Source organism: Haliotis rufescens, unplaced genomic scaffold, assembly GCF_023055435.1.
Source record: "Haliotis rufescens isolate VD_foot unplaced genomic scaffold, xgHalRufe1.0.p SCAF_17, whole genome shotgun sequence".
In the NCBI taxonomy this organism is placed as follows: domain Eukaryota; kingdom Metazoa; phylum Mollusca; class Gastropoda; order Lepetellida; family Haliotidae; genus Haliotis; species Haliotis rufescens.
Window position 1 is genome coordinate 13557246 of NW_025963857.1, and position 26358 is coordinate 13583603.

Consider the following 26358-nt stretch of genomic DNA (forward strand, 5'->3'; position numbering starts at 1 on the left):
ACCTCTAGACATTGGTGGTTGTGCCTCTAGTTATGTGGTAGATGTATCACTAGATATGTGGTAGTTGTACCTGTAGATATGTGGTAGTTGTGCCTCAGGATATGTGGAAGTTGTATCACTAGACATTGGTGGTTGTACCTCTATATATGTGGTAGTTGTATCACTAGATATGTGGAAGTTGTACCTCAGGATATGTGGTAGTAGTACCTTTCGATATGTGGTAGTTGTATCACTAGATATGTGATAGTTGTACCTCTAGATATGTGTTAGTTGTACGACTAGATATGTGTTAGTTGTACCTCTAGATATGTGGTAACTGTAGGGGGTAGTTGTACCTCATGATATGTGGTAGTTTTCTCACTAGATATGTGATAGCTGTACCTCTGGATATGAGATGGTATGAGTGGTATCACTGGCTACCAGTAAGTAACCACTAGATCCACACAAGCTGTCCTTACACCACGCGATACACCGTTGTTATGTCACAAACAGCTCCACCACGTATCTATGCATGAACCGGTTTCGCAACATGACTATGGACGTTTTAGATTTCAACAAATCAACCGAAAGACATTAAGCCCGCATGTCTCCCGTGATGGTTGTGCTGTCAATGGAATTCATACAATGACTACCAGTGGAAACGATTTGCTTGACAATAATAACAGCATGTTATGCATGAATGCGTTCGGTCGGACTGTTCTGAACAGTGTTGGTATCTTGATCAAGCTGTGATCATGTGCAGATATAGATCAAGCAGATGTATTCACGTGAAGCGAATAAAGGACTCGACACGAGTCAATATTTCATAGAACTACCCCTGCTGTAAAGGATATAGGTATAAACAGATTATATGCAGATAATTAACAATTACCTCGACCTGTGTAAGAATATACCACTTTGTCCTTGTGCAAAAATATGTTTTGGCTGAAGAAGAGGATTATCTCCGCGACGATGTATAGTACATCTTCTCACGATGAACACGGGGTGTCCAAAAAGGCAGTGTTTTAGTCCTGGGGTGTCAAAACAAAGAACTAAAGTTAATTACTTCCGGGTGTCTGAGGTGAGGTCAAACATCGCATCCAAGATTATTGCACTTATATAGCGACGTGCATGCACGTGTGTGTGTGTGCTACTTATACTAGCCTGGACTGATGACGATTAATAGTGCTAGCTCACTGAGATACCATGCCGTAGTTTAACATGAATACCCCACTCAGACACAGCATACTGACTCCAAGCCGACCAGTCCTTGTTTTAGCCCCTTAATGCCGAGCGCCAGACAGGGTAACAAAAGGTACCATCTTTTAACTTCTTTTGGTATGACGCGGCCGGGGATCGAACCCAGGACCTTACGCTCTCTGGGCGGACGCTCTACCACTAGACCACGGAGGCGGTCTTCCGGGTGTCTGATTTACATGAAGAGGATTACGTCTGTTGAGAGGATAACACTGCGGATGAGGTATATTACACCTATTTAAAGCCATGGATGAACACGGGGTGTCCATAAATGCAGTCTTCTTGTCCTTAGGTGTCATTGTGAAAATGAACTGACGTTTCTTCGAGGTGTCTGAAGCACATGCTTTTCATATATGGCGGCGTAACTGTTCACCTTGCAATGGAATAGTTCAGTCCTTACTCAAATCTAACAGTAACGCAATATACAGATATTTATATATCACAGTAACGAAATAACGTTATACACTCACCGCCAAAAGAATACCATACATGTTGGTAAACATATGAAGAAGTACTCATATTTAAGAAATATTAGATTGGTCCCATGCACAAACGAACATTCATGTTGCGTGAAACGACGCTTATGAACGCATCACATGTGACGTCATAGATCCATGACACGAGACGCATTTGTCTCGTGCAGGACTAGCGTGTAAAGTTTGGAAATAACGTGCAGCATATCGTGATAAGAATAAAGACACTGTGGTAATACTTGACTGAATGTTAGTTTTGTCATTAATTGGCACACATTGGAAACATTTCTTCTTAACGTACATACCTCTCAATATGTTTTTAGGGTTCGTGTTTTCTTTTGGCGGTGAGTATATACACCATCATAGTAATATTCACACGTAACTAGGGTGTGTGGTCTGTTCATCATGGTCACACATGCGCCCTTGTATAATTATAATGGCGTCAGGGTCAAGTATTATGCCATGGACTTCAGACGTCACACAAACATGCCCTTGTCGTCGTTCATGTTATTCGGTGAGAGTCACGGCGTAGTAGCCGATGATGTTCCTCAGTTGAGTAGACTCCAGGCCGATGCTGAAATCACGCATCTGCTTCCTCCGAGGGTAGGGATGAGGCTTCATGTGGAGCACCGATTTCCACGTAGACCCCGAGGGGATATCTCTGTAAGGCAATAAGGGATACTTACAGTGTTCTGGTGGAGATGGATTTTATCAGAAGACAAAGTTACGACACCATATTCTGGTCAACGATGACAATACTGTCACCCTACGAAATATCGAGTTTGTATTTATCGTTACTATATATCATGTATATCGCTAATATAACTACCTGTTTAATGTTTCCTGGAGTTCATGATATAAGGTATATGTTACGCGGTATAAAGAGGACATGGCACTTACGGTATAGCGAAGATGTCCTGGGTAGTATGCTCACAACTTAGACTGCCTTCAATATCAACCTGGCAGTTTGTGAGAGTCACCGGAAGTGGATTGGTGAAGGTCACAGTTACATCTAGGTCATCATCCACGTGACAGGAAGTGGGACCCTGAGATGCGAGGAGTCGAGATGAGAAGATATATGTATGAAATAAATCTGTTTCGATGTCTTAAGAGCGAAATGTCATCCACAAAGTAGTCAACCCGCGAAGATCCGGGTTAGAATAGGTTTACAGCAACCCATGCTTGTCGTAAGAGGCGACTAACGGGATCGGCTGGTCAGGCTCGCTGACTTGGTTGATGCATGTCATCGTATCCCAATTGCGTGGATCGATGCTCCTAATGTCAATGACTGGATTGTCTGGTTCTGACCCGATTATATACAGACAGCCGTCATATAGCTGCAATGATTTCTGTTTGCGACTTTAAACAAATAAACACACACATAAAGTCGTCCCAGTTTGTTACTGAAACGAAAATACGATGCACCCAAAATCTCGCTATTTAAACTTAAAATATCCACGAGTTAAAGGTAATTTACATTCGTAATTAATTAATGGGGAAAGCAACGAACCAGGAGCCGAATATTGGGCTGTCGCAGAAGGAACGACGTCTGTTCTGAGACAGGGTTTTCGTCGTCGTCGATCTCAGCCACAGCCTTGATGTGGAAGTGGAGGTCGTCCTTTTCACGTATCCAAGATACAGTGGAGTCCATTTTCATGATGAATGTCTCACCTAGGCAGAGTGCAGGCACATGTAGCCTTCTAAGAGCAATACATATCAAACGGCAGGTGGTAGTGCATTCGGTATTTTGAATCGAATATAAGCCACCATTAAGCATTGATAACGACTTTGCGTGTGTACCCAACGGAATCTGTTTCTGCGAAGGTCGAGGCCTATTTTTCTCTGGCTTTGACGTGTAACACTGTATAATAATGACTCGAGTGTGTGTTTTATGATAGTTTGGTATGATCAAAATCACGTCTATGTTTGACACTGTATAAACTGTAACACATATGGATACTTTCAAATGTTACAGAAGAAACTATCGAGGACTCACTTTGGCCGGGTGTGACCTGAAAAGATTCAAACTCTTTTCCTTGAGCCTGTCCAGTGATGGCACCAAAGTAGGTCTTGTACAAGACTTTCAGCACCAATCTTTTGACAGAACGCATATGACTTCCGGTATTCTTAACGTGTACCGAAAATTGAAAATCGCGGCCAACAAAGACGTCCCCGATATCTTCGATTTCAATTTTGATGTCCTGAAAAATATATAATAAAAAATAACAGAGGTATTCTACAGATACTGGCACATATTCTAAAATATTCTAATTTTTATTTTAAGAGGAGTATTCTATTAATGCCAAATCACAGGCATGGCCGATATGACACAAGCATAAACATTCGAACATGATGTTACTACATGCAAATACCATATTAACAAAGATATACCACCGGAATTATGCACAACATACATATTTGCTGCTGTCACAATGACTCCATCACAGCTGGCAACCCGAGCTTCGACATTCCCCTCGTCCAATCTACTTACACTTATTTGTAGACAAGTAAAATATCCGAAAATGAACCTTACATCTGTTCCCTTGGTGATGTAGTCGGTATTGTAGATGTCGCTGTTGTTGACACCGCTGAGTCTCTGGAAGGCCCTTTCCATCTTCTGAAGAACAACCTCCTCCTTTTTCGACCCTTTTAAAACAGACGTAGTGTTAATAACATCAGTAACTACAGTAGTAGTAGTAGTAGTAGTAGTAGTACCAGAAGTAGTAGTAGTAGTAGTAATAGTAGTTACAGATTAACAGATAAAATGCAGCAAAGACGGTTTTGGTAATCCTGGCACAGTCAGGCTGGTTATGTTCATCATCAGCCCAGGGCCCTTACCCCCTCTACACGCAGCCCAGACAGCGAATGGGTCTTCTCCCAGGAAACGCGACCTAGTCAAACCCATCCAGAATTTTTCGGAGAATGTAAAGACTCTCCAACACTGCAGACTTCTGCATTACCAAGATTGTCAGAAGGGCTGTATTCCTGGTAGCAAATCCGTGTACTCTCCCAATGTCAGTCAACAGATTGGGAGGTACCATATTATTCTTATCATTGTTATTATTATTTTATAAGACACAGGAGGGATGTAGGTGGTGATATCACTTCCGCTACGACGATATGGGTTCTAAAAGGATAATGTCTTGATGAGGATGCCTTGGATGACGTCTAGCTACCTTCTTCATATTTATAGGTGTGGGTAATATCGTATCTCTCAAGCTTCTGGGGGCCACCATAGCTTCTGATGGAGGCCCCGCGGTACGGTCGCCCTGTGGGCCGATGGGTGATGATCTCCTTCCCAGCGCTGAAACAAGGAGGGCAAGCATGTGTCAAAGGGGGCATGAGTGAGTGAGTGAGTGAGTGAGTGAGTGAGTGAGTGAGTGAGTGAGTTTGGTTTTACGCCGTTTTTAGCAATATTCCAGCAATATCACGGCGGGGGACACCAGAAATAGGCTTCACACATTGTACCCATGTCGGGAATCGAACCCGGGTCTTCGGCGTCACGAGCGAACGCTTTAACCACTAGGCTACCCGACCTCCCCAAATGGGGGCATTAATTGTTATTTAATCGGAATGTGTTAACGCATATATTCTAAATAACACATACATGTAAAATGTGTCCATTTTACACAACAACCAGTCATAGACTACATCCAGAAACAAATACACTACAACTGTTCTCAGCAGCCACTTCATCAATTCACAGAAACACTACATCCATTCACAGGTACACTACATCCATTCACAGATACACTACATACATTCACAGATACACTACATCCATTCACAGATACACTACATCCATTCACAGGTACACTACATCCATTCACAGATACACTACATACATTCACAGGTACACTACATCCATTCACAGATACACTACATACATTCACAGGTACACTACATCCATTCACAGATACACTACATCCATTCACAGATACACTACATCCATTCACAGATACACTACATCCATTCACAGGTACACTACATCCATTCACTGATACACTACATCCATTCACAGGTACACTACATCCATTCACAGGTACACTACATCCATTCACAGATACACTACATCCATTCACAGGTACACTACATCCATTCACAGGTACACTACATCCATTCACAGATACACTACATCCATTCACAGATACACTACATCCATTCACAGATACACTACATCCATTCACTGATACACTACATCCATTCACAGATACACTACATACATTCACAGGTACACTACATCCATTCACTGATACACTACATCCATTCACAGGTACACTACATCCATTCACAGGTACACAACATACATTCACAGACACACTACATACATTCACAGGTGCACTACATCCATTCACAGATAATCTACGTCTATTTTCTCCAATCAGAGTTAATTAACGGAAGATCATTCCTTGCCACTGATGTTTGTTCTACATGAATATTAATCATTTGGAATTCGACCCCATGGCCTGGGGACAAGAATTTGAAGGATGTGTTGATAAAGTAAAAATATTGTACACTTAAACAAATATCTAAACAGTCTCAATAATGGCTAGATATACTTCCCATTTCCACTGAGGCAACAGAAGCTCTCAAAACAGCGATACTCGTTTCTACTCAAAGCCCGCGCACCGGGGACAAGAGAGTGTCTGTTTACACAATGTACCCAGTGTTTGCCTTTGTGTTTAATGGGCACTTGAAGTGTATGTTTCAGGTTTAAAATATCGATCTCACTTACAAGTTCTTGCTACGTCCACACTCCACCAGCGTCTCAGTCAGCTGATTCTCTCTCCACTGCACTCTGTCAGCGTTCACCTCCGCAAATATGAAGCCGACGTCATCGTCTACACGAACGTCGCCCTCTTTCACAGCTCTCACAGGGCACGGCCCGCACGTGTAAATACCTGAAGCGGCGAAAAGCAAGATTTTGGGTATTTGAACATAATGCCATAGGGGTTGTTTATACCGTGAAGTTTTCAGTAAACATTCCAAGTCCAACTTACTGAGAGATTCAAAGGGATAATAATAAAATACTTTAAATAATATTGACGTTTTTAGTTTGTCTTTTGGATATTTTGAATAAACGCGTAGAATATTTTAAATGACAAACAAACCGATTTCTCTTTGATCACCGTAAAATCATATTAAAACGTATATACTGAAGGGCAAAAGAAGGTTCCCGAGTTCATTGTGTAACTGAAAAATTGAAAGAACTGTTGTCTATTTAACCGTCACTCATTCCTGCAACAAATTGTTAAGAGTAATCTGTGTCTGTGTATTGTTGAGTAAAAATATAGACTTGGGTAAGAAACGAATTTGCAACCACATGACCTCTACCATGTTTAAAATGTTGTAAATGTGTGCCGAAAAAAGCATCTTTATCGATTTTCAAACATATAAGAATTTACTTGTGTTTATTGAATGACACCCTTGTGACGTTGGTGTGTGACTGAGCAGATAGTACCCTGTTCACTCGACAAAATTTCCCCCCCAAAATAGTTTTTGCACATGCCTAACTATACATACCTGTGACAATTAACTAAGGTGTGTAAATAAGGTATGTTAATGGTGTAAGGCACACATATCCATCAGTCTGTTCACGACTTTCAACATGGAAATGTTGTCTTCGCATGAAGCACCATGAGTTTGTTCACAACCTTTTGACACTTTGAAACCCAAAGAAAACACTGTCCGTCCAGCTCTGAATGTCCGGTTAAACGTTGGTATTGCTGTATACTGGATAGCGTCAAGAGAACTATTGCCAATTTGTTTTGTGTTGGCAAATCTACAGATATAATAATAAGAACATCCTCTGGCGTTGGCATAAACGTTCACATGACAACATAATACATAAAGTGCAAATTTGCACTTTTGTAATATAGACCATATAGAAGTATTCTTCGAGTGCTGACTGAGCGCCAGTACAGTCCATGTTGTTGGAGATAATATAGCTAACTTAAGATATTTTCAATTGAAAATCAAACACAATCAACTGAGATGTGTAGTCTCTGTTGCTCCTCGGTTTAAAAGCAATGATTTTTATGTGTATCCTATACTGATTTATTTTGATTGATCTAAAAATTGAGTAACCTTCAAAATACGGAGGGTTCTACAAGACGCCATACAAATCCACTCATATTCCTCCAAATGCTAAACTAACATGACTAAACACTCGTGAATGTCCTCTCCAAAATCTACCATGACTGCGCTCCGGAGGGGTCATCATTCCCCCCCCCCCCCCACACACACACACACAAACTTACCATTACTACGTTCCTGAGGGGTAGGGTCGACCACTTGCCACCCATCGTACTCTCCCCGTGGGTCCAGATCAGGCCGCCTCATCCAAACCTCACCCCACACATGATAGGACCTGCAGATAGGCAAGTGGAGGTGGATGTCAGTACTAGCGAACACAAAATGGATGAGTGAATGTGGGATGAGTACTTTAATTTCCACCTCACATGGGAACACGGGATGGCAATTCGCCTGAGGTGCTGCAATTCTAACTTAAAGGTGCCTTGATCCTAAGCTTGTGGGTATGAATACCAGACCCGTACAGATTATGAACGTCACGCCAACATTAAGGTGACACATTGACTGAAATACTGTTCAAAGCGGCGTAAAACACAACCCACTCACTCATTGCAATTGCCAAATATATGATCAACACAGGTTCTAATTCGGCTAAATTTGAGTTTTGTTTGTTGTTTTACGCCGCACTCAACAATATTCCAGCTATACGACCCTGTCTGTAAATAATCGAGAGTGGACCAGACAATCCAGTGATTGACATCATGAGCATCGATCCACGCAATTGCGATACGATGACATGTATCAACCAAGTCAGCGAGCCTGACCACCCGATCCCATTGTCTCTTGCGACAAGCATAGTCCCCTTTTACGGCAAGCATGGGTTGCTGGAAACCTATTCTATCCTGGATCTTCACGGATCTGGCCAAATCTATGGCACAGGACACTCAGTATTGAAATTTGAACAACAATTTGAACAGTTTTAGGCCTTATCAGTTTCAAGTTTCAATGCCAATAATTTCAAACATGCTGGAATACAAAAACCTAAATAAATATTTTAAGCCAACAGATTAACGGTTGTCAGCAAGTAAAACATACACAGGCCATACGCCACCGGATGCGACACACCCACATTAAGTTGGCACGCCGTTTTGAACTACTGTTGGAAGACCATAAAAACAACGAGCTTTACCCGGAAATATGTGATATTGATCTAGACTACGCTACCGGGCAAGAGAAAGTATACCCACATGTTTGATGGTGGCTAAACATGAAACCAACAAGAAATGGTTATTCCATGGTGATGTATTTGATACGGGTATCACACTGTTTTAAGCCATACGTTTGCAGTATTGTGGCGACTGTTTTCAGGCTAGTAACGTTTTGATACTGTTTGTAATGAATAGATCAAATCCAATTTTCTTGGAAATATTGATCTAAAATTACCGTCATATGATTTAGAACTTTTTCTTTCCGTCTCGTGAAAGGGTTTTACTTCGGACATCACGTACTGATAAAAGACAAAAATATATGAAAAGACTGAGTTTGAAAAGGTCAAAAGAAAATCTATGAGACAGTCCGTGTACTTGATGACCTTGTTTATGCACGTTATGTGCATCCCCTAAAACATTTAGCTTGAGTGAAAAAAACAAATAATGTTCAATTATTAGATGAAACGCTGAACTTTCCTGAAAATCTTTAAAGACAACAGCACGGACGGGTTGACGTATCATGCTCGTTCTGTTTAACCTTTCTGGTAATACTTTTGAAAGGTTTTGCCTATTGCTGAAATTATGCAGATTGTGTAGGCTACCAAGGTCGCTATCATCTCTGGTCCTTCAAATGAAGGACATTTGGTAATAAAGTGTTCTCCTGACCTCTATGGAGGTCAAGGACAGCGCCATCATCACCCACCAGACGGAGTCATCTGAGATTTCACACCAGTATCCGCTCTCGTTTTTCATCTGGACGTAGTCGACGGCGAGGCTCGTCATGTCCATGTTGTGGGCGGTGTTGTAGCTGGTAACGCCCCGACACGGGATACCAAGGGCCCGGCACACTGAATAGGTAAAAAGAATCTTCGTACTGGCACAAATTGGTGTTTTATAATTTCAGTGATAGTTTGTGTCGTTTTTATAGCTGCTGCGATCAGGGTTCAGACGTGCACATTAGGCTCTCTCTCTCTCTCACACTAACTCACTCACTCACCCACCCACCCAACCACCCACCCACCCACTCACTTACTCACTCACTCACCTGTTATCAGAACACCAGCAAAGACCCAGCACTGGCCGTACTTGACAGGTTTAGCCGTGTCCATGTACTGACGAAGTATCTTGACGCTGCCGTTCCACTTGGTGGGGCGCGTCCCACCCTCGTACTCGCCGCTCCAGTTGCCCATCAACACGCCGTCGTCGTCGGGGGCGTTTACCTGAAGGTCATGTTCATTACACTTTAACACAGAAACACGTGATGTGTTCGGTACCAGTTAAACAAATGCCTCCTTCATTTAATAACATTAATTTGTTCAACGTGCTTCAAATTTCTAAGAGATCAGGTAGTGTAGGGGCGGACTGGGATTAACAAGGCAGGATTCAGAGGACGACATGAGTTCCTCACCAGCATATACAATAAAATACGGTTATAACGAACTCAAAGGGACCACCAATATTAATTCGTTATAACCGTAGTTCGTTATAAGAATATATATAGCATATATACAGCAAATGGACGGGGCAAAAAACAGTTCGTTATATCCGTCAGTTCGTTATGAATAGTTTACTGTAATTTACATGAGTTCAGCGGAACATAACAGTCTCCATGGCATTCCCCATCGCCATAGATTCAAGGTGTATTGAATTCTTCTGATTGATCAAATCATGCAGATCCGTCAAGTTGTCGCTAATGTGAATGAGTGATTCAGTTAAAATGAGATCGTGGCATTTTCAAATCCATTCATCTGACTCCCATGTTGCTAATGTTGACGCGACGTAACTTTTCTTTTAAATCAAATCTATCACCCGACTTCTCGAAACTCATGATACATTCGCACATGAGATATGCAAGCTGTAGTGCATACACTTCTTGCACGGATCTCCAAAGAATGGACTGAGACGGGACATATGCTGTATATTCCCCAGGGAGCTGAGAATGCAATATGAATGCAAACTAATCAATTGATCTGGGTAAAGATGGCATGCGGTTTCTGATCGACCCCTGTGATGTTAAATCTCCTTCTTTTGCCTATTATTGTTATTATTATTATGACAGATTGCAGCGAAAAGGGGTTTTGGTGATATTTGCATTATTATATGTACAGATTAAAATAAAAATGCACCAAAGAGGGTTTGGGTGATCCTGGCACAGTCAGGCTGGTTGGTTCATCTGCTCAGGGCCCTTGCCCCATTTTACACGCAGCCCAGACAGCGAATGGGACTTCTCCCAGGATGCGCTGCTCAAACCCACCAAGAACTTTTCGGAGAATGTGAAGACTCCCCAACACTCAACCTTTTGCATAACCCAGATTGTCAGAAGGGCTGTATTCCTGGTAGCAAACCCGGGTACTCTCCCTATGTCAATCAACAGATTGGGAGGTACCAAACCTAAGGCACCGAGAACAATGAGGAGTCGGGCAACTTGGTACTTGGGATACAAGCGTGACATTTCAATGATACTGTGTTTGTGCCAAAGCGGGGCATCCATTGACAATGTGTTGGACAGTCTCATTAAAATCATTGCATAATCTACATTTCATATTTACATTTTGATGCAAAATCACACATTGACTGTTTCGAGTGGGAAGTGACTGGCCCTGAGTAGCAAACAGAAAGCCTTCTGTTTCACTTTTCAGGCCAGTCGACTTCATCCAAGCGAAGGACTCTGCAGGGTTGATCTTCTCAACACACTGCACATAAACTCGATGCAGTGGTCGTTCCGATAGCCTCTTCTTGAAAAACTGAGTCTGGGCCGATTTGATATGGCACTTCACTTGGTTGACACTCATTTCTGTACCGTCCAGCAGTACAGAACCATCAACAAAATCAACACTGACATTGAGATTATGTCTCACACCCGTTTAAGTAAACTGTTGAATGCCTTGTTTTCATCATGAGTCTTGAGATGATTCACAAGAGGATCATCAGACAAATAAATGTGTGCAAAAGTGCACAAAACAATTCCATCATGAAGAGCCTCCACGTTAATCAAACCACGTCCTCCCATTATGATTGGTAAATATAGGCGATAGAGGGAAGAGCGAGGGTGGTAGGATCTATTGTCTGACAAGATTCTACGTGCAAGGGTGTCAATACTCTGAATTTCTTGTTTCGTCCAATCAACAACACCAAAAGAACATGAAAGGACGGGTACAGCATAAGTATTTGCTTTAACTTTATTGCGAGCATTTAGCTCAGAACTCAAGATTTCTTAAGCCTACATTTGTACTCTGCCCGAAGTTTTTCCTTGATATGAGCATTCTGGAGTTTCTCCCTAATCTGCATCCCTAGGTACGTATAAGTCTGACCTTCCACGAGATGGTCAATAACTCTTCCCCGAAGTAAACTTACTAATCCCTCTTCTACCTTGCCACGTTACACATGAAGAATGTTGCATTTGTCGAGTCCGATATCATTCGAAAAGGACTCGACAACATGAATCTGTTTTCTTAATATGGATCCTCCGCTGGCAATAAGCTCAAGGTCGTCCATATAAAGGATGTGAGTAAGGGGCGTTGGGGATCTGTGCCGAGGAGATCCAGGATGATAACTTTCCTCTTTGCTAAGCAAAAAGGATTTAGTTACAAACAGAAAAGTAAAGGGATAAAAGAATCGCCCTGAAATCTTCTAATAGAAACAGGTTCCGAAGTCACCACCTGCCCCTATTATTATTGTTGTTGTTATTGTTATTGCTGTTGTTGTTATTATTATACAAAGTGCAGTGTATACAAGAAGACTGTAAGACTCACGATTTGTGTGAGAGCCTTGACTACCCTGGCCGCACTCCCCATGGCGGGTGTCGCCTCGAAGCCGAATGCCCTCCTGACCAGATGGAGGGCCACCTCCAGGATGCCGTCCTCGAACTAGAGGGGACAAATCACAGATAACTCCCCGTGTCCACAGTGTCCGATATGTCCCATGTTACTGTTCTGGGCATGAGTTTCATAGACTCTGGCTATGTTTCGTGGTATTTGTTAAAGCACTCAAAAACGTTTATATTTCATTTTGCAATTCAAGAGTGAACTTCGTTTCTTTTATAACAAATGTTATATTTTGGATATCACTTTCTTAGTAAAGTACAGATTCTCGTACCTTTTTTTAGGTTGAGTCCCGTCTGGGATTCGAACCCACATTTGCCAGAGTAAGGCACCTAATCGCCAGCAAACAAAGTCAGCGATCTAACCCACTCAGCCACCGAGGCTTCCACAAAAATGAGAGTCCGGCAACTGGTAGTCTAGATCACGTACTTTGAGTACCCCTCTGACCAGTGTCGTTTCTTTTGCCCGGCAGTTTCTATCAAACTGAATCAAAAGCCATCTTATTTCCTGCCATGAACTGTGATAATGTTGGTAATCCAGATAAAGGTAATCCCAACTAATTCAACCTTTTAATAGTACGATCATAAGAAGCTATGCTTATAGAACAATGTGTCGATATTGTTTTATTAGCTATTAGTTCACCTGGCCATAGAACCAGGATGATGCCGCCATCCTGGAGACGCTTCCAGAGTACTGGGGTCCTGAGTCGTTCAGGACCGCCTCCTTCCTCCAGTCCTCGTCGTCCAGATATACCACGTCCTCTGAAACAGTACACGACAATCTTCACCATCGGGGAATTAGCAATATCATCCTCTTATTCTTTTGGTAACCAGTGAATGATGTATCGATTTGCGGACTTAGATTCTAGTATTTCAAATTGTTTCCTGGTAATAAAGCGACATGAAAATACGCCATACTTAATCTTTTGTATAATTAAAATGGAATCATTATATTATGGTTGAACGTGCTCCGAATGAGACTCTAGAGGAAAGTTCGGCCATTGATGTCAAGGTTACCACAGGCAACAAATTGCTCTGAAAGCAGGACGATTGTTACATTTTTTATATTATCAATGTATATTAGCATACTGTTTGTAAATTAATAACGTTGACTGTCATGATAATACTGTCAGCTACATGCCCAACACCCAACTCATAAAGTGTTATTGGATTGTCATCCGCGCATTCTGTTTTTTTAAGATTCTTTATCTTTCTCAATAATTCACCACCAGAGTACAAAGTCACAATCGCTGGCATTGATGTGTAAATATTCATCAACGTTTCTCCATTAAGGGGTCTTTGTTACAATCAGTCAGGTTGGCAACCATATTCTGTTTAGGTAACATGTGAATACACTAAGTAACAATAAAGGAATACCACTTAACATGGCACCGTCACCATTAGCACAAGGCAACGTTTATTGTGATTACATTAAATGGCATTCAACTGCGCCAGTTTGATTCTTTGACACAACATGAATTCCTTTATTCTGATATCGATCGAGGGCTTTGACGTCAGTTAACAGCTGAAACATTTATCACCTCACCTCTGCACCAAGGGTTGAAGATGATGGCGACGTCTTCATTGTGGGTGTACTGCCAGATGACCTCACAGTCCTCCTTCGCCTCGACGACAGCCGTGATACTGAACTCCCACTCCCCGACAGGTGTATGGGCGGGGACGAATATCGCCAGGGTGAGAGAGGTGGCGTCCTGACCCACACAGGTGGCCCCCCACTTGGTGCGGCTGTAGGAAGCGTTGGCCCCAACCTTCACCTTCATTGTGGAGCTAAGCTTCGTGTGGGGCTTGTAGTCCTCGCCTTCGAGAGAAGCAAATACAAATTCCGGTTAACTCGAACTGACTTCTGACGTTCCTGTGTTTTAACGTCGCTATATACAACTTAGTAATATGATTGACGGACGGGAAAGCCGTCTAAGGCATTATTGTGTTGAGTGGTGGCCCTTACAACATGGTGAAATTTGGTTCCACGTCGCGTTCAATATTAATTCAATTATGTAGTGACGTGCATATACGTGTGTGGCTGCTTGTAGTTGTGGGGACTAATACCGTTTTATTTTGCTAGCCCACTGAGATACCATGCCGCAGTTTAACATGAATACCCCAATCAGACACAGTATTCTGACTCCGAGCCCACAAGTCTTTGTTTTAGCCCCTTAATTCCGAGCACCAGGCAGGTAACAAACAACTACCATATTTAAGGTGTTTTGGTATGATGCGGCCGGGGATCGAACCTCGGACCTTCCGCTCTCCTGGCGGACGCTCTACCCCGAGACCACGGATTGTGGTCCCCGTTCTCCCTGACACAACTCAACTATATGGCTGAAATATTGCATTTCATTTACATTTCAAAAACTAAAATTAATTGTCAAAGGACTGCTCCTACCGAGATTAAAGGTCAAGGTGAGGTCTGACTGCTTAGGGTCACAGGGTCGGTCAAAGAGCACGGTCATGAGAAACTCCTGTCCTCTACGGATAACCAGTTCTGGCTTCATCCTGGCGGGATGTCTCCGCTGGTCCCCCGTACACTGGTACATGTTGGTGTGGTGAGCCTCTGTATTCTCCTTGATGTGCAGGTTGACCCCAGTGACGTGGAGGCGCTCCTCCAACAGTAACGGGTCAACCTCCATCATTGTTTCTTCTGAAAGAAAAACATCTCCATCAAAGGCTAACGCAGACAAGACCACAACAAAGCGATAATTTATTTTCGGATATTTTTACAGTGGACAGGGTGACTTTTTATTTTGTCTAAAAAAACAATATATCGTTCGAAAAATATAAACATTTTCTCTTGTAAATAATAAGAGAAAGGCTGGTGAGACATTCCAAAGAAAACATTAATGAATTTGTCGTGGCCTAATATAATAATGTTGCCAGCAATAATTGCCTAAAATAATTTTAAGAAATATTTACACATAATGTAGGCATTTTAATATTAGGGTGGATTTACAATATTCATAAGTACATCCACATCAACATGACATGTGTTTGGCATATTGTTTTAGTCAGAGAACACAAACCCTGAAATTTACATGATTCTGATAGCGCTTACGAGGTATACACAGCCAGGATCAAAAGAACTGACAATAGGTGTCGGACGAACAACGTTCCTTCAGTTGAGGAAACGCACTTTCAAGGTTACTTTTACAGACATATCTATGCCAATAAGTTATTCACAAAACACGATTAAAATGTTTTTGGTTTAAAGTATGGAACGATCACAACTGTCGACAGATTGTGTTGTATAATAGTCACGTACACTTGTGAAACTAGTGAATCCAGTTTCAATATGGATTTCTCCCAATGCAAGTCGAGATGACCAACGCCCTCTATAAAGTCGTGGTGTCGCAGAAATCCGTTTTTACTACAGGATGACCTTACTAGACAGTTCGTGCACATACACTCTGGAAGAAAAGAAATTAAACGGATAAAAAAAATATTCATCGCTACCTTCAAATAGCAGCCCGATCCTGTGATGGTCAGACGAGTAGCCAAATTCTGCATCTCTGTCCCATGCCGGCGGCCACGCCCTCTCACAGGTGTACCAGGGGAAGCGTCTCGTGAAGCGGTCGTGGATGCTCCAGTCAGCACTACAACCACGGACAAAAAAAAATTCACATCAATAATATGGCTTCACGTAATAGAGAGCAATATTACACCTATAACACGGTGGTCTGCGGTAGTCAGCAATGTTACACCTATAACACGGTAGTCTGCAGCAGTCAGCAATATTACATCTAAAACAGGGTGGACTGCACTGCATAGCAATATTACACCTATAACACGGTGGTCTGCGGTGGTCAGCAATATTACACCTATAACACGGTAGTCTGCAGTAGTCAGCAATATAACATCTATAACACGGTGGTCTGTGGTAGTCAGCAATATTACACCTATAACACGGTGGTCTGCGGTAGTCAGCAATATTACACCTATAACACGGTAGTCTGCAGCAGTCAGCAATATTACATCTAAAACAGGGTGGACTGCACTGCATAGCAATATTACACCTATAACACGGTGGTCTGCGGTAGTCAGCAATATTACATCTATAACACGGTGGTCTGCACTGCATAGCAATATTACACCTATAACACGGTGGTCTGCGGTAGTCAGCAATATTACACCTATAACACGGCAGTCTGCAGCAGTCAGCAATATTACATCTAAAACAGGGTGGACTGCACTGCACAGCAATATTACACCTATAACACGGTGGTCTGCGGTAGTCAGCAATATTACATCTATAACACGGTGGTCTGCACTGCATAGCAATATTACACCTATAACACGGTGGTCTGCGGTAGTCAGCAATATTACACCTATAACACGGTAGTCTGCAGCAGTCAGCAAAATTACATCTAAAACAGGGTGGACTGCACTGCATAGCAATATTACATCTATAACACGGTGGTCTGCGGTAGTCAGCAATATTACACCTATAACCCGGTGGTCTGCAGTAGTCAATAATACTATTTTCATATATTGACAAGACTGTCAAGTTGGTCACCTGGGTCCCCTGCACATGTCGGGGTCTATGGAGACCTCGGGGGAAGTGAAACTGTTTCGGGAGAAAGACTCATGCGTCGCCTCTGCCAGACTGTCGTCGGACTCCTTCGTCACCGAGGCCGGGGAACCCCTAGGAAAGAAGTGTCACGGAAATGCATTCAGACATCGTGGTGTGAGGAGGTCAGGAGTCGAGGAGTTCTAAGCACAGGATATAGCGAGGGGGCAGTTACTTCTTGGGGTGGAGATGGGGTGAAGACGGAATTCAGACACCACATGTGATGGGGTTCAACAGGATACTAAACGAGGAAAATGCATAGTCATGATCGGGAATGGAGAGCAAGGGTAACGTATTCGACTGCCAAAAGAGGGAAGATAAGGTAACGTAATTGGTTACAATCGATAGATGAGAGTCATGGTAACGTATTCGGGTGCAAACGAAAGAGGGTAGTCAAGGTAACGTATTCGGGCAGCACTGAAAGAGGGGATACAAGATAACGTATTCGGAGACAATCGAGAGAGGGGAGTGAAGATAACGTATTCTGGGGCAATCGCGAGGTGAATCAATGTGACCTATTCGGGTACAATCGAGAGAGGGGAGTCATGGTAACGTATTCGGGACAATCAAGAGAAGGGTGTCAAAGGTACCGTATCGGGTACAATCAAGACAGGTGAGTCATGGTAACGTATTCGGGTACAATCGAGAGAGGGGTGTCAAAGGTAACGTATGAGGTACAATTTAGATGTGGGTCAATGTAACGTATTTGGGTTCAATTGAGAAAGGGGAGTCATGGTAACGTATTCGGGTACAATCAAGAGAAGGGAGTCAGGGTAACGTATTTGGGTACAATCGAGAGAACAGAGTCAGGGTAAAGTGTACGGGTACAATCGAGAGAACGGAGTTAGGGTAAAGTGTACGGGTACAATCGAGAGAACAGAGTCAGGGTAAAGTGTCCGGGTACAATCGAGAGAACAGAGTCAGGGTAAAGTGTCCGGGTACAATCGAGAGAACAGAGTCAGGGTAAAATGTCCGGGTACAATCGAGAGAACAGAGTCAGGGTTAAGTGTCCGAGTACAATCAAGAGAACAGAGTCAGGGTAAAGTGTCCGGGTACAATCGAGAGAACAGAGTCAGGGTAAAATGTCCGGGTACAATCGAGAGAACAGAGTCAGGGTAAAGTGTCCGGGTACAATCGAGAGAACTGAGTCAGGGTAAAGTGTCCGGGTACAATCGAGAGAACAGAGTCAGGGTAAAGTGTCCGGGTACAATCGAGAGAACAGAGTCAGGGTAAAGTGTCCGGGTACAATCGAGAGAACAGAGTCAGGGTAAAGTGTCCGGGTACAATCGAGAGAACAGAGTCAGGGTAAAGTGTCCGGGTACATTCGAGAGAACATAGTCGGGGTAGAGTGTCCGGATACATTCGGGAAGAGTCAGGGTAAAGAGTCCGGGTACATTCGAGAGAACATAGTCGGGGTAGAGTGTCCGGATACATTCGAGAGAACAGAGTCAGGGTAAAGTGTCCGGGTACATTCGAGCGAACATAGTCGGGGTAAAGTGCCCGGGTACAATCAAGAGAACAGAGTCTGGGTAAAGTGTCGGATACATTCGAAAGAACAGAGTCGGGGTAAAGTGTCCGGGTACAACCGAGAGAACGGAGTCCGGGTAAAGTGTCCGGATACATTCGAAAGAACAGAGTCGGGGTAAAGTGTCCGGGTACAACCGAGAGAACGGAGTCCGGGTAAAGTGTCCGGATACATTCGAAAGAACAGAGTCGGGGTAAAGTGTCCGGGTACAACCGAGAGAACGGAGTCCGGGTTAAGTGTCCGGGTACAATAGAGAGAACGGAGTCATGGTAAAGTGTATGGGTACAATCGAGAGAACAGAGTCAGGGTAAAGTGTCCGGGTACAATCGAGAAAACGAAGTCAGGGTAAAGTGTCTGGGTACAATCGAGGGAACAGAGTTAGGGTAAAGTGTACGGGTACAATCGAGAGAACGGAGTCAGGGTAAAGTGTCTGGGTACAATCGAGAGAACAGAGTCAGGGTAAAGTGCCCGGGTACAATCAAGAGAACGGAGTAAGGGTAAAGTGTCTGGGTACAATCGAGAGAACGGAGTTAGGGTAAAGTGTCTGGGTACAATCGAGAGAACAGAGTCATGGTAAGGTATCCGGGTACAATCGAGAGAACAGAGTCAGGGTAAAGTGTCCGGGTACAATCGAGAGAACAGAGTCAGGGTAAAGTGTCCGGGTACAATCGAGAGAACAGAGTCAGGGTAAAGTGTCCCGGTACAATCAAGCGGGAAGAAAACGTATACAGAAACCTCCGAGGGAGGAACATTGTGCCTATGTAAGAATCGAAACAGGGACATATTTGTGATTAACAAATGTCTCAACCAAATGCACCGCCAAAGGATCACATTACCGCAAGCAACATATTATACCAATCCGAAAGAGGTTTTTTCTGTCAATATGTGTTCTTTTTCAACCAAAAAAACCAACAGTTTAAAAATGAAAAGTCAATGTGATATGTCTTCATGTATCTTTTATGAATCCTGTACCATTTTCCAATATGGATCAATAATGTGGAATGACGTTTTGTTGAGTTTGAAATCAATGATCTGAAAGTTAAAAATCGAAATCTGTTACTCGTATAATCCTTGAATGGCATTATATATATTTCCGGGTAGCAACAAACAGTTCTGCGTATCCAGGCGGTTCGAACTGCATGGTTACGGCGGTATAGTGAGGGATATGCGTGAACATTTACGATTAATATAGCACAGGTGAGGTGAGGTGACATGAGGTTTAACGTGACAAAATTACAGCCATGTTTATGACATAGTTCAACGATTGGAACGACAACGACAGCATTGATGGTAATGATGACGTCATTTTAACACAAAAATAACATCAATTCAACTATAACAGTAATAGCAAGCATGATGAAGATTATCCCAACGATATTTACAACGATGATGATATTATAAGAAGCACATCGATATGGCTTGGAGGACTATGTTCTCTGACATGTTACCAAGGGAAGCGCCTGTTCTCAATTCTCAAGCAGAAAGCTAAGACGTTATTGATTTCCAACTTGTTAAGATATTTAAAGCTTTGAAGCTTGAATCATGTATTCAATGAGCAATACTCTCTGAAGTTGTGTTGTGTTTCTAAGGATATCTGAAGACAAAGTGCCACCTTCTGCGTCACAAAATACACCCCCATGTATTAACGTGGAAGAAGGTGGTCGGTCAAGTTAAAAAGGAGGATTCAACTAAATATACAGAATGAACTCAAAGTGTATCATGGTTGAACGGCTCCCTGTATTTACTACATCTAGCGTTGAAGAGCATCTCGCTATAAAGCTTAACTTAGGTTGAGTAAACAAACACAGACTGGAACCAGAATAAGTGCTTTTGAAATCTCTTTGAAATCGAATTGAGATGAACCAGTGCAGTTCATCAATGTGCAATATGTCACGTAAATGGCGTTGTGTTGCACGACTGTAATAAACAGCCAACATGCATCCGCGTTCACAGATGAGGACCTCCGTTGACAGGAACACGGAAATTGATCATTACCGAGCACATTGAAATCCTTGAACTTATATGAAATAGGGCCTTAAAATTTCTGAAGAATAGACTTTATTTATGATCGCGTCAGATAAAAACCTTAATTTATCATAGAAATAAATGTAATTCTTGAAAATAACACATGCATGTGATAACTTCGAGTATGTGCGCATTGAAGAAGGCTCTCGGTACAAAATCGTCGCACATCTCTATGGAGTCACGTGTTGTTTCGAATTGAGGAATAGTTTGCTTACAATCAAGAACACGATCCACAGTACCAGTACTAACCGTAGCGATTCCAGACAGTCAACAATAACCCCGTAGGTAGTCCGCGTAAAAGTGATACATGGCACAAAATGTTTCCCTCGCGTAGGGATTCACCGTTAAAGCGGCCCAATGAATCAGTGTTTTAATGACCCCTGTCAGGATTCCAGACAAAAGTGACTCAGTACCAGTGTTTTTATTTCCCCGTATGGTTTCTAGTTACACATGGACAAAAGTGCCAGTGTTGTTTTATTTCCCCAATATAGTTTCTGGGTAAACGTGGCTTAAAGTACCAGTGTTTTAATTTTCCCCATAACGTTTAGGGAAACGTGGCTTAAAGTACCAGTGTTTTATTTTTCCCCATATAGTTAAGGTAAACGTAGCTTAAAGTACCAGAGTTTTAATTTCCCCTAAAGGATTACAGGTTAACATGGTCCAAAGTGCCAGTGTTTTAATTTCCCCCATATAGTTTAGGTAAATGTGGGTTAAAGTACCAGTGTTTTAGTTTCCCTTAAAGGAAAAGGTAAACATAGCCCAACGTAGCAGTGTTTAAATTTCCCCAATATAGTTTCTGGGTAAACGTGGCTTAAAGTGCCAGTGTTTTAATTTTCCCCATAAAGTTTAGGGAAACGTGGCTTAAAGTACCAGTGTTTTATTTTTCCCCATATAGTTTAGGTAAACGTAGCTTAAAGTACCAGTGTTTTAATTTCCCCTAAAGGATTACAGGTTAACATGGTCCAAAGTACCAGTGTTTTAATTTCCCCCATGTAGTTCAGGTAAAAGTGGGTTAAAGTACCAGTGTTTGAATTTCCCTTAAAGGATTACAGGTAAACATGGTCCAAAGTGCCAGTGTTTTAATTTTCCCCATATAGTTTAGGTAAATGTGGGTTAAAGTACCAGTGTTTGAATTTCCCCTGAAGGATTACAGGTAAACATGGCCCAAAGTACCAGTGTTTTAATATTTCCCCGTCTGGTTTCTAGGTAAACGTTGCCCAAAGTACCAGTGTTTTAATTTACCCCATATGGATACCAGGTAAGAGTGACACTACGAGCCAATGTTATAATTTCCCAGGTAAGGATTCCAAGTTGTACCCAGTACCACTTAATAATCATAGATGGAAATCAACTACATCCCAATGTCATGCCAAGTCGACTTAACATCGATCCACCAGATGTTCATATGTAGTTCATATGCAACATATGCATTCTTGTTTGACTGACAGGTATACACATGCATATGTTTGATTACACGTTTAAACAGGATTGGGCAATACAGTCGACTCTCGTTACGTGGAGGATACGGGACTTTGACCCCAAAGTGTCCTACGTTTCTATCGACCATGGCGTTTCTGACACCGTGCCCAACCATGGCGTTTCTGACACCGTGCCTATGTTATTAATTAGTTGTTTTCTCTGTAAATAAAGATGAGAAACGATGATACCAATTAGTGCCAGTAAGGTAAAGATATTTCTCCGTGAATGTTCTCAGCTGATGTGATGCTTTTAACTGACATTCCCATTATCGTGTATGAATAAAAATCCTTTCTAGTTAAACGATATATTTGCTATATGGAACGACGCTGGGCACCAAGGGATGTAATACGTGTCTTTAATACGTGTTTTTTTTTATCTTGTTATCTGGTTTCAAATGGTAATAAATAAGCAAGGGAACATTCGGGACCAAACGAAAGTATTTGCTTAATCGTTTAGTTTTTCTAGTTAACCGGATTCGTCTTGACGAGATGCGACTGTATAGCGTTCCTGCTGCATTGTTATATATGACATTCTCACACAAAATCTTTTGGAATATTTGTTTCAAAATGCAATAGCTAGCTCGATAGAAAGATGTTTATTCTGTATAAGAGGCCTAATGGTCTAAAGTGGAATTGATTGATGATATAAGCCTAGTCACGTGAGGGTAAGATATAGATAGTCTAACTGTTGTACAAAGGAAACAAGTGATGTAGAATCATGGCAACAGAACGAACACTATCAATAACATCAAAATTAACCATTGACTGTTTATATTTAACCACATTAACACTATATGCGATGAATTTCATTCCTAAACTTGAGTATCGTTAACACACAAACAATACATGGAATTCATTTTCGGTTTCACGAGATGTATACTGGACAAGAAGTAGTACGAATAGGATTAACATCTTTTGATTTACAGATCATTTATGAAATGATTTCCTTAACTAACAAAAAAGACCTTATGAATCATTTATCTGATACGTGAGTGGCATGTGACATGTGAAACCCAGTTATATTTGCATAGAGTTGCCTTAACATTTTATAACATTCATAAGGCAATAATCTTAATGCCTTCAGTTTTAGTAGTTATAACCAATATTTCATCAAAATGTAAACATGAAATGTAGATTATGCAAAGAATTTAATAAGACTCTCCAACACATTGCCAGTGGATGCTTTTGCGCAAACACTGTACTTTAAGCGACATGATGGAGTGGCTCGATCATTTTATTATCTTGTTGCTTTGACACAGAGGTCCATCCATGGTACGGCCCGGAATATGTAGAAGGTGTCATGGAAAATGATAAATACAATATAATTTTAAATATATGCCCGTTTTCAGCCCCAGACGTATACATGCCAACAAACCTGACCCTGTCCTTTTTGATAAATCCAATGAAATCATTTCAGGATTCAGGAAAAACATGGCAAATGAGCGGACCTCGCTTTCGAAATTTCACGGTTGCATCCCAAGTACCAAGTTGTCCGATTCCCCATTGTTCTCGGCGCCTTAGGTTTGGTAACTCCTTATCTGTTGACTGACATTGGGAGAGTACCCGGGTTTGCTACCAGGAATACACCCCTTCTGACAATCTGGGTTATGCAGAAGGAGTCTTCACATTCTCCGAAAAGTTCTGGGTGGGTTTGACCTGGGAGAAGTCCCATTTACTGTCTGGGCTGCGTGTAGAGCGGGCAAGGGCCCCGAGCTGATGATGAGCCTAACCAGCCTGACTGTGCCAGGATCACCCAAACCCTCTTTGCTGCATTATTTATTTTAACCTGTAAATGATAATAATGATAACAATAATGATAATAACAATAACTTACTTGACTCCCGCCGAGTTCCCCATACTCTAAAGGCCGGATCAATCTGAAACAGTTAAACAGTCAATCATGATTTACTTAAACCAACATGTTTCTCCGTAGAAACTACATCTTCTAAGACCAACATATCAATAAACTGAATATAATAAATGGATTGCTACACACATATGGACAATCAATATGATCAGCACGTCCATTTCTGAGTAATATATTTTAGTTATTGTGTTGGTGCTTTCATAATGGTATCTACTTCTTCTATATATATATATATGTGTGTGTGTGTGTGTGTGTGTGTGTGTGTGTGTGTGTGTGTGTGTGTGTGTGTGTGTGTGTGTGTGTGTGTGTGTGTGTGTGTGTGTGTGTGTGTGTTTGTTGTTTAACGCCGCACTCAGCAATATTCCAGCTATATGACGGCGGTCTTCTATATATAAACTGCCGGTCAAAAGAAAGTGTATCCCTATGTTTGGTGTTTAAATTTGAATAGATAGTTGATCAATTGTTGTCTGTTTACAAGATATCAAAGAGGTTTTGAATAGCAGGTGTTGTGTACATATGTATAGATCATTGTCATTTTAAACGGTGTCATGTAAAAAGAAAGGTATACATCCATGTTTGATGGTGGCTAATAATGAAACAAACAAGAAATTGTGAGGTGAGGTGAGGTGAGGTGAGGTGAGGTGAGGTGAGGTGAAATGGGGTTTAACGTCGCATCCAAGATTATTGCACTAATATAGAGACGTGCATGTACGTGTGTGTGTATGTGTGGCTGCTTGTACTAGTCCGGACTGATGCCGATTTATAGTGCTAGCTCACTGAGATACCATGCCGCAGTTTAACATGTATACACCACTCAGACACAGTATACTGACTCCGAGCCGACCAGTCCTTGTTTTAGCCCCTTAATGCCGAGCGCCAGACAGGGTAACAACTAGCTAGTACCATCTTTTAAACGTCTTTTGGTATGACGCGGTCGGAGATCCAAACCCCGGAACTTCCGCTCTCCGGGCGGACGCTTTACCACTAGACAACGGATGCGGTCAAGAAATGATGACCCCAATGGGATGTATTTGATACCGGTATCATAGTCGTGTTTGAGACCTTAAGTTTGCAGTGTTTCGGCGACAGTAGAGTATCGTTTTGATGTTTTTAATCTTTTGATCAAATTCAATTTTCATTCATACTTTTTTTTGCCTTTATGGAAATAGAGAAGTTAACAAATTTCATTCATTACAAAGGCATTCGTGTAACGATGACCTGGTCAGATAACGTTGTCTCATCAAATTTCGTGTTCACGTGATCTCAAATTGAAAGTTGTTGTATTATTTTCTTAAATGTATTAATTAGTGCTAATCAGACATTTCGATATGGTGACAAACTTCGGAACTATTTTCCAAGAAGGTTATGATTATAAGAATCTAATATATCTATTTTAATTAACGACCACAAAAACATAGCATTTATATTACATATGAAGTATTATATATTTGCACAACAATAAATGTTTATGATGTATGCTTTTATGCAGTCATATTACATAGTGTACATATTGAATATACTTAAATAATGCTCAAACTTATTATGAGAAGAGAGCCACGTTAGTTTAGTATTAGTATGAGACAGTTGATTGACGTAGCATAAAAACATCCACTCACAATGCAATATGACGATATGCCGAACATAACGAAAAATAATAGCTCAGGCTAACCAAGGTTATAAAATAAACGATAAGTGACATTATTAAGTTACGTACCTACCTATTCTTCGGGTGTATTTAGTCCTGGGTTCTTCCTCCCGTTCGAGTGAATGCAGTAATTCGCTGCTTAGAGTTTGTTCAGAGATGCATCCGAATCAAATTGCATTATCTTGCTAATCACTCGTCAGTCAGTGGTATTTCTCATTGTCTCACTATCCGTAAAAGAATAACGGGATCAATATATCCTCACAATCCGAACTCTAGGACAGTTAATGCAACGTGCGTCATGTCCGAGTCGTCCAGTGTCCAACGGTCTCTGCGCGTGTTCGTCGGTGTTGTAGAGGAGTTCACGTCGATGACGCCGAGATGACATACAAAAATCGATGCGTGTGAATCCTTTAACATTGATGCGATCAATACAATAGACACTTGCTGTTGACGTGGATATCACGTT

At 41.8% G+C, this 26358-nt stretch overlaps 1 protein-coding gene across 2 annotated transcripts; it reads right to left on the minus strand.

The window, feature by feature from the left end:
• Positions 1 to 1284: 1284 nt before the first annotated feature.
• Positions 1285 to 26358, minus strand: LOC124140889 (annulin-like). Of its 2 annotated transcripts, none has more exons than XM_048397593.1 (18): positions 25966 to 26358; positions 24215 to 24257; positions 17299 to 17427; positions 16239 to 16378; positions 15175 to 15429; positions 14317 to 14589; positions 13414 to 13532; positions 12703 to 12816; positions 9996 to 10170; positions 9654 to 9798; positions 7970 to 8079; positions 6445 to 6610; positions 4886 to 5013; positions 4243 to 4355; positions 3706 to 3910; positions 3220 to 3380; positions 2610 to 2755; positions 1285 to 2370 (listed from the first exon to the last, which is right to left on the minus strand). In XM_048397593.1, exons 2-18 carry the CDS (start codon positions 24235 to 24237, stop codon positions 2217 to 2219), a joined length of 2556 nt encoding a protein of 851 aa, XP_048253550.1. In that variant the 5' UTR covers positions 24238 to 24257; positions 25966 to 26358; the 3' UTR covers positions 1285 to 2216. The 2 variants fall into 2 exon arrangements, with proteins under 2 accessions (XP_048253550.1, XP_048253549.1); XM_048397592.1 differs by having other exon boundaries at positions 25962 to 26358.